This window comes from Bactrocera oleae, chromosome 5 (genome assembly GCF_042242935.1).
Source record: "Bactrocera oleae isolate idBacOlea1 chromosome 5, idBacOlea1, whole genome shotgun sequence".
In the NCBI taxonomy this organism is placed as follows: domain Eukaryota; kingdom Metazoa; phylum Arthropoda; class Insecta; order Diptera; family Tephritidae; genus Bactrocera; species Bactrocera oleae.
Window position 1 is genome coordinate 34,838,292 of NC_091539.1, and position 14,633 is coordinate 34,852,924.

General features: G+C 34.0%; 1 protein-coding gene across 10 annotated transcripts in view; it reads right to left on the reverse strand.

Annotated features, from left to right (window-relative positions):
* Nucleotides 1-4,349: 4,349 nt before the first annotated feature.
* Nucleotides 4,350-14,633, reverse strand: part of Stim (stromal interaction molecule) — a 38,311-nt gene continuing 28,027 nt past the window's right edge. For 6 of the 10 annotated variants that reach the window (XM_070110714.1, XM_036371704.2, XM_070110713.1 and 3 more), the window contains exons 11-12: nt 12,080-12,328; nt 6,718-7,787 (exon numbers count right to left, since the gene is read on the reverse strand). In XM_070110714.1, the coding sequence (XP_069966815.1) occupies nt 6,875-7,787; nt 12,080-12,328 (1,162 nt within the window). In that variant the 3' untranslated portion in view covers nt 6,718-6,874. Of the gene's footprint in view, nt 7,788-11,605; nt 11,649-12,079; nt 12,329-14,125; nt 14,460-14,633 lie in introns of those variants that run through there. The other 4 variants (XM_036371700.2, XM_070110715.1, XM_036371691.2 and 1 more) reach the window with 4 other exon arrangements.

The following is a 14,633-nucleotide window of genomic DNA, read 5'->3' on the forward strand; positions in this document are numbered from 1 at the left end:
GCTTGCAGTTATATTTAGCTTTGCGGTAAGGTAGTTGAGGGAAGTTGTGCGGCCAGCAGAGCACAACAACAAAGGCAACACCGGCTTTTCAACAAGCCATAAAGCAAAACACTCAAGTATAAATACATTTAAAAAATAATAAAGGTTTAGGAAAATTCACAAGTTAAAGCAAAATGTGAATGGAAAAAGTCAAATTATTATTATTATTATTACTATTACTATGGGTATTTATATATAATGATATTTACGAGAAACGTGAGATATGTAAGTAATTCTTGGTGATTTTTAATTTGCAATGCTCTCAACTATGTTTTGTGAAGATATTCTAATCTCTTAAGATCTTAAAAAACCTATGTTATTTCAGAATATGAGAGATTCTTCGAGATTTGACGTTATTTGCAGTCCGCTAGTTTCGCTTTTTACTAAAATTGTCTTCAAGATCGTTTGTAATTTTTTCTCATAAAAAAGAATAATAAGTATCGTTCAAAATTTGTAGAATAGCTCAATATACATATGTATATAGTTGTTTAAAGGGATATATGTATATGGTAGTTATAAGAGATGTGTTTCGTGCGGTTTCAAGAGAGGAGTTATGGTCATCAATCAGTTTCAGAGTTATAAATATTCCACACTAATAAGATTTAACCATATTTTACAGATATTATCATCTCTAATTTGTATCATTATAGTCAGCGCCTCAGAAAATGTAGGTCTTAGGTTTGATCGTAGTCTCTATTTTGTAGGATGACTTAAAAAAGAGAAAGCTCCAGTGTCAGTACCGATACAAATATATTGTTACTATAACATGGAAAAGTACGATATTTCATGTCATTTACACGAGTGGTTCCACGCCCAGATATATTTTTACCCTTCGTGAGCTCTCTTTTTTTAATCTTAACACCAGTATATACCAGTTGCTTGCATCAGGACAGTTGTTTACGGGCTGTCGCGCCGTTTGGTGGATTGACGTATTCTAAATTAGATGTCTGATATGAATATGCTTAGCTATATTGCTTCACTTGTAATCCATTACTTTTCTGCCGTAAATACTGTTATCAAACCTCTGTTTCAAACCACGTTTTAGAGAAAGCAGTCGTTTCCATAACTATATAAAACATATATACATTTTTTAAGTCTTTGTTACATCAAACTGCCCACGTACATTTATATATAAACGCTGTAGGCCACATTTCTTAACTTTTATTTGTTTTCATACCATTTTCTTAACTAGACGCTTTTGGACGTTTCACTTGCGCGGCCCGCTTTCCATCTTTACGGCACTGGACTCGCGTTCACGAGCTACGCAATAACTCCATGTCTGTATGTATTGCTTGTATCGTATGTCTTACAGTGCGAATGTTTGCTTGACAAGCTTATTTGAAATTTACCTTTAGTACAGAGTAGTGCTTGAGCGCAGTTCTCAGGGCTGTCATATAGCAGTTCTTCCATGCTTGTATTTGTGTATTTATTCAACATATTTAAATAACTTGTGGCAAGCGCACCTAGTAAATCAACCTATATATATAATACATACATACAGACAAAGCAATATAAACACATATGTAAATATATATGTGAAGATTTGTTGTGGTTTTTAGTGTACCACACAGTACGTGTTAATATGCTAGGGTATTTGGGTGTATTTACCTGTTTACTTATTGCCTTTCCATGCTTGAAAATGTGAAGCGGTGGAAAAGTAAACGCTGCCACGGCAGCCACATTGGCAGTCAACACAGTCAGTCAGGCATGGTGCGGGGGCCGCGGCAACAGCAGCAACAATTGCCGTGCGCTTTGTATGCCACACTTTTTAGGCGCTTTCACTGTTTTCACAGACATCAGCCGTTCCACTACTTTGTGGGCCGACCGACTGTTTGGTTACCACGTAGTTTGCTGGTTTGTCTATTCGCCTGTTGTAGTACTTGTGATTTCAGTGACTAATGGGTTGGTATTATGTACCTTTTTGGTTGTATTTTATTGTTAACTTTGCCGGCAAAACGACTGCATTGTGGAGCAATTGTATTTTCATATTAATGCAATACATATCGGATAATTGTACAAATGTAAATGCCTATGTACATGGGTATGTTGTTGTGTGGTTCATTCTGCATATATATTACAAAGACTACATACTCGTACATATATGTGTTGCTCTTGATTTTTTGGTTTATATTTGAGTTTTATTATTGGTTTTGATTACAAGAACTTAAATTCTATAATAATCTTTTGATGTGTCATTGTAGTTCTATATTTAAAAATAACAAGTAAGGAAGTGCTAAGTTCGGATGTAACCGAACATTTTATACTCTCGCAAAGCAAATGGTATACTCGTTTGAGATTTCTTTGTGGATTGACCGATATTTTCGGTAGAAGGTCAACTATGGGCACTGGGGTCCACATATTCAGTACTTAGGGGCTTGAACAGTTTTGGTTCGATTTAGACAATTTTTGGTCACAGGGTGGCATACTTTAAACGTATTATTCACGCAAAGTTTTACCCCGATATAATCATTCTTGCTTGATTTGCATAGTGGAAAGTGAAAGAATCAGATGGAATTGAAAATGGTGTTATATGGGAAATAGGCGTGGCTGTAGTCCGATTTCCCAATTTCCATTTTCGCACTATAATATAGAAATATGAAAATAATGTTGTATACCGAATTTGGTTGAAATCGGTTAAGCAGATCCCAAGATATGGGTTTCACCTAAAAGTGGGCGGTGCCACGCCCAATGATTAATTTTGAACGCGGTTCCTATAAAGTCATCTCATACCATCCCAGATATAAAATTTATTGTCTCTGGCGTGTTTAGTGCTTGGTTTATCACACTTTTAGTATTTTTTAACAGTACCGTTATATGGGGAGTGGGTGGGGTTGTCACCCGATTTCAACTATTTTCACACTGTGTAGAGGTGCCAAAAGCATTTGTTATCAGTGAATTTTGTTATTATAGCTTTAGCGGTTTAGGAGATATGCACATTAAACTTATTAGGGGGCGGGACCAAGCCGACTTTTAAAAAATTTTAAACTGCGGATGCCCCTCCCTAATGTGATCCTGTATATCAAATAACAGTCTTGTATTTCATTGTGGAGCTTACTTATGACACTTTACACGTTTTCGATTAATGGCGTTTTATGGTCGTGGCAGTGGTCCGATTACGCCCATCTGCAATACCAAATGTTCCAGGAAATATGTTCCAGGAAATATGTGTTCCAAGTTTCATAAAGATATCTCAATTTTTACTCAAGTTACAGCTTGCACAGACGGACACACAGTCCCCGGATATCAACTCGTCTCTGCATCCTGATCATTTACATATATAATATATATAACCCTATATCGAACTCGATTAGATTTAAGAGATACAAACAACCGTTAGGTGAACAAAACTATTATCCTCAGTAGCAACAAGTTGCGAGAGTATAACAACCAGTTTCTAAGCGTTCAATAATAAATAAAGTGTATTAAATTTGTTGACTGTCAATTAATAAAGGTTTTTTTCATTTATTCGAAGCAGCAGACCACAAAACATTTCTTCAAATACATTTCAATTTCGTGTTTCCTTTTTTTATTGTTTTACATTTTTATAACTGATCTTTCACGACTTCGTTCCCATATCTTTTTGGCAGAAATTGGCGATTCCAGTCTTTTTAGTTTCTAAACGTCAAACACGTCAACTCAACGTCAACTTTCAATGTCGGGTAGGTGATTTCCGCTCTCAATTCGAAGTGACAGGAGAGGGGTCTTTATCTCGCTCGTAAAAGTTATACCACACCCTGTATACTTCAATACTGATGCCATTTAGTAACAACTGTGGATTCGCCATAATTACGTAATATAATTAATGTACTTACAGTGGCGATATAAATATTATATATTTTATAGGTCCTCCGATATTTCTTTTTAGGTGTTACAAACATTGTGGCAAATTTAACATACCTTGTTCGGTGTATAATGACGAATTCCACACAATTAAGTGTCCATTTATACTTATGTTTTACGGAATCAAATCAAATGTAAAGCACATTTATTTTATATTCAGAGCAAAGCAGTACTGAACTTTGTTTTAGATTTGGAAGGGCTGTTCTTTAGTTTCAGTTACTGAAATTTTATGAGTATTATAATTTTGTTATACATTAAATAAAGAACTAACACCTCAAACTTGGTAACGTTTGAGCTAACAGTTCAAATGTTAAAGCACTTAAAGCGCAGAAATTGCGACCATCCGAACGTTTTTGCATGCAACTGTAAGTATATGTGAGTTGTATATGTGAGTTCTGTTGGCTCCTAGAGTTCCACTACCTGTTTTCCAGCCCCAAGAAACACTCCGCAAAATTTAAAGTTATTAAAAGTTTACTGTTTTTAGGTAATTTTTATTAAAAGGTATATAATGGTATAATTTTCTCAGCAATTTGGCTGAAAAGGTTTCTTGCGTCTATCGTTGTTGCTTAATTGTGGCGAATTTTGCTCTATATTACAAATATAATTTAATACATTATTGTTTTTATTTTAAGTTTTCATTCGTTTTGTGGCTAGGTATAGTGCTTAGTGTTTGGTGTGTGACATAAATTTGTTTCTCTTCTCACACACACATACATTTTTACTTGTATGTATATTTTTTAAAATTTTCGTTTACAAATTAGTACTAATATTGCTAAAATCTTTATCCGCATGGATAATTGTATGTATGTATTAAGTATGTATAACGCTATTATGCTATAAATATTGCTATCATTTAGGTAGATACATAATATACTAATATTATATATTATTTATTTAGGTAATGTCTGCAATTAATACCAAATTAAGTAAGTATTCGACGTAACGTTTGTCTGTAAGTTCATACACAGCATCATGTATGGTATAATATAAACATACTTAAAAATCATTTATGCATTTTTAAAAGTAATACAATATTATCATCGCATTTAATACGTTTCATAGCCAAGGAAATATCAGTCCAATGATTTAAGGTGCAAATTATAAGTGTTTATATTAAATAAAAAATGATTCCAATACAAATTTAATAGACCAAAAACATTACACAGAGATGATTATGAAAATTTAAAGAGTTCATTTTTTTCAAGTTGTCTTTTTTGCTTCTAATGGCGAGATTTTCAGTTCTATACTGGTCTAACTGTGCTTTTAGGCGACCAGTTGCGTGCAAATAATTCACAAAACTACACAGAGGTTTTGGTTTAAATTTTTTAAAAATTATGCAGGTTAAAAAAGTTAAGTTTGAGTCTAAGTTTATTTTTCTAAAGAGTGGCATCGTAATTTTTCAATTTTTTTGCAATTTTTATTTCATGCCTTTTTGAATTTATTTTGATTAAAAATTACAGACCATTATAGATCTTATAAAATTTTAAAAATCTGTGTGTTGTTTTTGCATATTTTCGCATTACAAAATTTAAAGAAATAAAAATTTTACCAATAACTTATTTACAAAAAACATAAAATAAATCTCACAACTTATTTACTAATTACGATGTAAATATCGTGATTTCGCTGAGGCACTTTTGGAACAATTTCTATAAAATACGAGAGTGTGTCGTCACTCGTGTTACAAATTCGAGGAAGATTACAATTACCGTAATACAATACAAGTACGTCTAGTATGGATGGAACCAAAACAAAATGTCTCAAGTTGATGTTTACTATTTACATTCTGCACGTTCCATTACAAATATTGAACTAACTTTCTTATTATTTGCACAAAAAAAAAATCGGTTTTCATAACAGTATTTGCAACAAAAAAATTTTGGAACTTTATTTGGCTACTAGTGTTGTCTTCGCATTTGCTTTGGGAAGCACTCAAATTATTGGCTGCTTCATTACGAAAAATGTATATTTGAAATGCTTTGCAAATGAAACTTTCGTAAATTTTTATTTATAAAGTAAATTTAATTGGTTTTTCATTTTTTAAAGAAATAATTTTGTTATTGTATGGATGCCATAGAGCTGCGTACCAAATAACACTTCAACGTCAATATTTTGGAGCAAGTTAAAAAACTACAATTTGAATTTTTATAAAACAAATTTTCTTTATGTCTATAATTATGCCAATATATGTACGCTGAAGTACCGCCTTGGTCTGCAGATCTCACCAAAAATATTAACTATGTGTTTTGGTACAAAATATTTAATTTATTTTCACTTAGCGTTTTGCGCAAGCGTAACACAAATTATTGTTTTGCAAACTAAACTGCTTTAGATTGTAAACTATTTGCAATGCGAGGAAGCACTGAATTGATGTGGCATAGCATGACTTCGGAGCACATTTCTAGGAGTTGTTCATGCTTTCGGAGATCAGGGTGACTATGTTCTATGTCTGTGTCTGTGTGAGTGTGTTTGCATGCAATGTATTTATGTTGCCTTCTCCAATTAGTATACGTTCGTATGCACAACTATGTAAAATTAAGTACTCGCACGCACATCTTTTGGAAGACTGCAATATTTGTGTTTTAAAAAATATAAGTATTTCGTTCGACCACAGTATTAGGTGGCCGTTATCGTGAAGCCACTTGTAGGCGTGCTCCTTAAGTCGCGTTGGGTATCACTAAAATTATTATTGTCATGATCGTTCAATTGACGCGCAGTCGTTGCGGCGTGCGCGGCGCGTTTAGCAAAATTCAAAGTAACCTGAGAGTATGCCTCCGCCTCTGAGTCGGCATGCGCATCGCCAGTTTTGTGGCTACTATTACGTTTATATAAGTTTTCTTTGAAAAAATCATCATTGTCCATAACATCGTACATTCGGTCGTCATCGTTGCCTTGCTGCTGGTGTTGTTCTTGTCCCTTCTGCATCGTCAACGCATCCTCCACATTTGCGGCGGTACCGCTGTAGGAGGCTATCAGACAGCCAACGCTATGCGAGCTATGTATGTTTGTTTGAGCTGACGCTGACGCTGACGGTGCTGCCGCTGCTAGCGCTAGCATTGCTGGCAGATTTGCGGTGTCCGCCACCGAAGGGGAATCGTAGACGCCGTTTTCGCTTCTTAATGGTGGCGCCGCCATCGAGACTGGCGCTGTCGGCACTGAGCAACAGTTGGTCCTCCATTTGGGTATCACTGTATGCCGACGCAGCAGTTGCCGCAGATGTGGTGGTGGCGGTGGCGGCGCCGATGGCGGTGCCGAGGCTGATATTGTCATTCCCATGCTGTGGTGTCTGCCCCCCGCACAGCGATTGCAGGCTAAGCGAGGTGGGTAATTGCTGGTATTGTGCGGGTATTGCGCCGACAGTGGGCGGCTTTCCAGCAATTGCTGTGTAATGGGGCTGCATGAACAACTCTTTATCTCCAGCGTGCTGCGCTGATTGCTGGTGCTGTTGTTGTCCGTGAGCGGCGTTTGGCTGTTTGTGCTGCACAGACTGCATTGACTGCCAAATAAGCATTTGAGGTTCGTGCTGCTGCTGTTGTTGATGGATTGGCAAGATGCGCTCATGTGATGACCAACGTCCAGGGGATTGTCCTTTGCCACTGCCACTGTATGCGTCTGCGCCGAGTGCACCGGGTGCGGATGGTGTTGAATGGACGGACGATGATGTGGATGATGTGGACTGTTGGCTAGTTGTGCTGTGCTGCTTGACCATCTTCTTGTTGGTTCCGCTAAGTTTTCCACCAATTCCACTTCCGGTGCCAATGAATTGTTGTCCCGTGGATAGGCTGTTGTGGTTGTTGCTGTTGCTGCCATTATTGTTGGGTTTCGTGTTATGCTGTTGCTGATGTCTATTAAGGAACGTGTAGATTTCCATTGGTACCAGATCCGTGCTTTGGGATCGCAAAAGTTGGCTGTTTGGTGAATGAGAAGGAGAAATACAAATCGATTGAACTTTTTTTGATGAGTCTAATGTTTAAGCTGTGTTTAGGGCAGTGAGTGAGTAGGTGAGTGAGTCGGAGGTTAGTGACACGCAATGGCGAAGACACACAGAAATACATAGAAGGATACCATATACTTGTCTAATACTTGTTAAATATATGTAGATATGTATGAATATTTGTATGTATGCATTTAATGTGGTTTGATTGAGCGAATGTCTTAATAAAAAGAGCGTTTCGTGATATTAAATATATTTATGTAATGAAGATAGCTACAAGCTTAACTTAAGTCTACTTTTTAAACTTTAATGATATTAAAAATTGTTCTAAGCATTTCACAGCTTAAATAGTCAGAAAATAATTATTATTTTTAAAGGAGAGCGGTTTTTTTTAACTATAAAAGAAAAATATTTACATTACGAGCTTGCATATTCTATTGATGCAGAACTGTTTTGAAGACTTTTTCATTTAATACATAAACAAAATTCAATGTACTTTAATATTGAGCGATTGATTATAAAAAAAAATTGGATTCCCTTGATCCCGATCTCCAGAAGGACCTCCGAAAAAAGGTGTCTGGTGATGAAACAGATTTTTCTGCTTAAAATTGTCTCAAATCAAATTTGACAAAATGTCGGATTTAAAAAAAAATCGTTTTTGTGAAAAAATTTACATTTTAGAGTGGCTTAAATAATCAAAATTATTATACAAAATTGTATTCCCTCGATCATTATCTGATCAATATAACTGGCAGGTCGTATGAAAAATTTTCGAATGAATCCGTTTCGTGGAAATTTTCTTCACCGATTGTGAAAACAGGATTTCGAAAAAAAACCGTTAAAAGTTTTGCGAGCCGATTACACTAACTACTACACTACAATATATGTATATTCGATATATTATATTATATATGCAAAAAAAAATTATTATTTTAATATTCAGATTACTTATAATAAACTTACCTTAAATTACTAATAATAATTAGGGAAAACAAGTAAGGAAGGGCTAAGTTCGGATGTAACCGAACATTTTATGCTCCCGCAAAGTCAAATGGTATACTCGTTTGAGATTTCTTTGTGGATTGACTGATATTTTCGGTAGAAGGTCAACTATAGGCACTGGGGTCCACACATTCAGAACCTGGGGGCTTGAACAGTTTTGGTTCGATTTAGACAATTTTTGGTCACAAGGTAGCATACTTTAAATGTATTATTCACGCAAAGTTTTACCCCGATATGAATCATTGAATGATTATGAAAAAAACGTTATGCACCGAATTTGGTTGAAATCGGTTAATCATATCCCAAGATACCTACCGGTGCCACGCAAACTGACTAATTTTGAACGCGGTTCCTATAAAGTCATCTCATACGATCCCAGATATAAAAACTATTATACTCTGTAGAAACAAGTTGCGAGAGTATAAAAATTGGTTAAGTAATATATTTATGTACCAATAAATATATTATATTAGATTATAAAATGAGTTATATAATATTCCTTAAACCTTACTTAAAGTTATGAAGCAGAAAATATTATGTTTGACTAGTAGAATAATCAAAAAATATTATTTTTCTTTTATTTAATAAAATCTTAGCTTAATCCGTTATTGGTTATTATAAAAGTTCTCACAAAAAAATCGTATTTAATCCCTATTTAACAATAAATTTCTATGAAAGTTCTTTGAAGGGTTCGACATTTTTTACAAGGTTTGATAAGATTTTGTAAGGGGTTGAGAATACTTCAATTGGTTTTCTTTTAAAACTATATTATTAAATATTCTTCTCATAATGTAGTTCTTCATTAAAAAAATCTGTTAATTCAAAATATATTTTTTATTACATATAAGCTATAAAACAACTTATAAAATGGTTAAAACAAACTTTTTAACTAATCGTTTTATATTCAAAAATAAAAAAATAACCTAAATGTTACTTATATTACTACTTATCTTAGGTCTAACGTAAATATCTAACCTGAGGCCAATATAATAGAAATTTTTGAAGTCAAAGTTGATCAATCTAAATCTAGTGGTAAATAGGTTTCTCTAAAAAAACTCATTTCTTGTGGTTAAAAACGGGAAACATTTGTATAATCAGCTACGGGGTGAGTTAATATATATTTTTGTTCTTTACTCTTTTCTCTAAATCGTTTAATACAATATATGTAATGAACAATTTTGGTCTACCAATGCTTCCATAGGATCCTTAATTTTTTTCTGGACTATGGAACTTGAAGTAGTTCAATGAGGCGGATCGTTTCTAAGTTCAAATTTAGAAAGTTTCGAAGAGAATGAAGTCTCCAATTTGATCAGAAATTAACTTAGGGTATTTTACTTTTGAAAATTATCCTTTGAATTGATTGCCTGTAGGCGATACTCCTCAGCATACTTACTATTGCTGTCGGTTAGCTAAACAATGTGGAACCATTAACTAATAACTTTCTAATAATGTTTATAAACTAAGGTTTTTGTAATTAAGGTAAAGCTACTTTCTGTGGGTTACTGAAGCTTATCAAGTTTAAGAACTTTTTTGTGAATAAAAATACTACATAGTTAGTAGTTAATTCATGTGGGTAATACCCCTAAGAGGTCTGGTAATAAGGTCGGTAGAACCTCTCACCAGAGAGAAGTGGTAGGTTCGATTTTCTCAAGTACTAGTAGTCGCCCTGCTCTCTACCTGTGTCCCACTTCAATGTTATGCCAAAGCCTGATAAATTTTGTAAGAAGCATACAAAAAATTCCTTACAAGAACTTGAATTTTATCGGTCAGTTTATATGACAGCTTATGCTATAGTGATTCAATCTGAACAATTGTCCGTTGTCTTGGATAATTTTTATAACCCATGCCAAAATTCGTGAAGCTATCTAGTCAAACGAAAAATTTTTCCATACAAGCACGTGATTTCGATCGTTCAGTATGTATGACAGCTGTATGCTATAGTGGTACAAGTACAAGTACCCCTATTACAGTTGTCAACTTCACTCGGTTAAGTTGAAGTTTAAGCAATTCAACTTCAGAAGTTTGATTGGTGTTGACCTAAAATATTAAGATTTGACAGATAATTCAACAGCTAAACATTTTTAAATGATTTTTAATCAAAACAATTTATTTTAGTTATTGCTCACGCAAAGGTGAACAATAAACAAATCCTAAACAAGTTCATTAATGTTTAAGTTTTTCATACTCTAGTCAACCCCACTGGCATAGAGTTGAAAGGCGTAATACAAAAAGAGTTGAAATTTGACAACACTTTAACCGAAACCTTTTTTGACGGGTTAAGTTGAAAACTATAATACCGAATTTCAGAACTTCAACCAAAATACAGTTGGGTTAAAACCGAAAAAGCGGCCAAAATTTTCAGATCGATATCTCAAAAACTGAGGGACTAGTTCGCGTACATACAGACGGACATGATACAAAGTACTTTCATAATTAAAGTAAGTTTATATTGTATTAAGTACTTAAACTTCTCTCTTAATTTCTCACTTTTCTAATTTCTGGCCCTTTAAGTAAACCTGTCTTAATAATATATTAATATCGTAGTATTCATTGCCTAGGCTTAAGTTACTTCGAAAACATGTTAATTGATGTAAGAGTGTGTAAATATGTATGCATGAGTGTCTTGATGCGAGTAACAGATGTTCAAATGACATTACTAAAATGTTTAGATCTTTACATTATTGATAAAAAGTCGTTACAATTCACAAAATTGTTATTAACATTTTTAGAATGGAATTTAAACATAAATTAATATTTTTTTGGGGGTTTTTCAGTGAAGAATTAAAACTACTAGAACACCGAAGTTCATGTAGAATATTTTGTTTTTTGTATTCTGAAATTGTAAAACCAAAGAAAAGAATTAAGGTTAACAAGAAAACGGTAGATAGTGAGTCTGTAATTTGAGGCTTTGGATTTACATTTTTTATATACGCTTGCATATATGTATGTATAAAGATTATGCGAAGCTGGAGAAAGGGACGCAACTGCATGAATTGAACCGAGTCGTATTAAACTGTTAAGAGGACAGAAGGTGTTGCACATTGATAATTGCCAACGAAATTAGTTAGATAATTAAGCGTTTAATAGCAAAGCGCAAGAGTAACAATCAAGTGCTGATTACATTTTAAAGAGGAAGTGCATTTGGCGGGGCTTATTGGCTTCGGTTTGGTGGTAGGTGCTCTTAAAGCGCATTTTATTGGTAAATGGTTTGAAATTTGGCTATTTTCCATTGAACTTGGTCAATAAAGAAGCAACGCAACAAACCTCTGTGCAGACTTGCGAGGTGGTGGAAGCGGTGCACGATTTACTGTACCGACCGCTGCAAGATGTGGTGGCAATGGCGGTGGCGGCGGTGGTGGCGGTACTGGGGTTGGTGGTGTAATTGTTGTTGTCACCGCTGTTGGTGGAGTCACCATTAAATTAGACGAATTGTGCTTCTTCAAACGTGGCGGTACCGTAATCGAGATTTCTGATGAAGACGGACTATGACGACTGTCATCAATACCAGTGAGACTGAGACGAAGACATAATACATATATATATATACGGTGTAAGATATCATATAAATGAAAGTGATATAATAATTGAGAAATACACTAAAGCTCAAATTTGATTCGGACTGGTAATTGACATATAGAGTTCAAATTTCACACGAACAGTACGAATCAATTTAGACCTTGAGTGTATATAATAACCTGCATACTCATACTGGTTGTGATTATGATTTTTATGAGATTTTTTCATACGAAAAATTAACGTATTTAAAAAGTTAACAAATATTATAATATAAATAAGCGATCACAATGACAAATGATTAAATTTCTGAAAAATTATAGTTTTGCGATGTTTTATACAGCATATCATGAACAAGCACAAGGTAAAGAAAGTTAGAACTTTACAAAAACTAAAAACAAATAAAATCTTTATAAAATCGATATGAATAATGAACAAGTAAGGAAGGACTAAGTTCGGGTGTAACTGAACATTTTATACTCTTTCAACTTGTAAGGATCAAAGGAGAGAAAGTACCTTAAGAAAACTTCATATTAAACGAGTAAAGAAGGGCTAAGTGCGGGTGTAACCGAACATTTTATACTCTTGCAACTTGCTAGGATCAAAGGAGGAAAAATACCTACAGGTGTTGGCAAAACTTTATGTGTGCAAAGTTTTATACGGATATATTGATTGGTTCCTGATGTGTACACTGGAAAGTGAAAGAATCAGATGGAATTTAAATATTTTATATCTTAATTTGCGGCTTAGTAAAGGCAATTTATAACTTTTCGATTAATGACGTTTTGTGGGCGTAGCAGTGGTCCGAATACGCCCATCTACGAGCTCGAACCTTCCTGTTTTCCACGAAACATGTACAAAGTTTCATGACGAAATCAATTTTTATGGACATACAGACAGACATCCGGAGTTTAACTCATCTCATCATCCGGATCATTTATATATACATAACTCTATATCAATATCGATTAGTTTTTGGTGTTACAAACAGCCGTTAGGTGAACAAAACTATTATACTATGTAGCAACAAAAGCAAGTGTATAAAAAATAAATATATACAATATATGAAATGATATACTAGCAATGTATATAAAAAACTAATAATACAGATAAAAACTTTATATAGAATATATTACAAATTAAATCAGAAGCCATAAATACAGAGCGCAACATGAAAGACTAGCGAAGGTATACTATCCGATTTACCCGTTATTTTCATAAACATTTTTATTCCAATTATATTACAGAAAAACTAATATAGCAACTTTGTTTACAACGGATGTGGTAAGTTCAGGGTTGTATAATATTTATAAAGAAACATCCTACGATAGAATACTCTCGTAACCTAGGTGTTCCACATGTTCATATCCCTTTTTATTCTTTGTTTTAATCAACAAAACTGTATGTTCAGGGAATGTTCCTAACTCTATTACATGCTTTTTTGAATGACGAAGAAAGAGATGTAGCTAAAAAATTTTAACATGATGAACACTTCAATGTAGGGTAATGTCAAACAACTTCAATATGTAGCTAAACGGACTTCTTAGATAATAATCGACGAGTTGCAATGCTCAATTATTCACTGTGTACATGAGCTGTATGTCATAATTTGGTTGTTAAATGCTCATGTGTAAAACATTATTTACTATAATAGTTTATTAAACAAAAGTAGGAATCGTTTACGTTTGCTTGACCATAACGTAGAGAAATATTTTGGAATTTAATAAGAATATTCATCAATTTCACCCAATTATCGTTTAGAGGAGGTGCTTTTATTGCAAATAAAACACAGAAAAATCGATGAAATTGCAAATTTTTTGATTTTATTAATTTGAAAACAATTATGGCATTTTAAGTATTATTTCTGAGTGTTACGAAGGCCTTTCATCTCTTTTGCAGCATAGACGATCTTAATTCTTCAATAACGCGCAGAATTACCAGCATAGATCATTGACTTGACAAATGTAGTCTAACGGAGTGAGATTACATGACCTAAAAGCCATGAAAAGGGCCTTTCCTTGACTAATAGTTTTGGCTTCTTCTTCTTTGGATTCTACCGTCTTTGATTAGACCATTGGTATTGACATGAGGAAGTTCCAATATACCTAGAGGAAATTTTCTGCAACGAGAGCTTTGCATATAAATTTTAACGATTTTCAGCGTTGATCCAGTGTACTAAAGTTAACGCATATAATTATTTTGACAACTGGTTTAACAGCTAAGCCTGTAAGAAATCCTATGCCTCTAAAAACACTCTTTATATCATCAATATTACAGTAAAAATCTGTGTCTGTTTCCATAACGT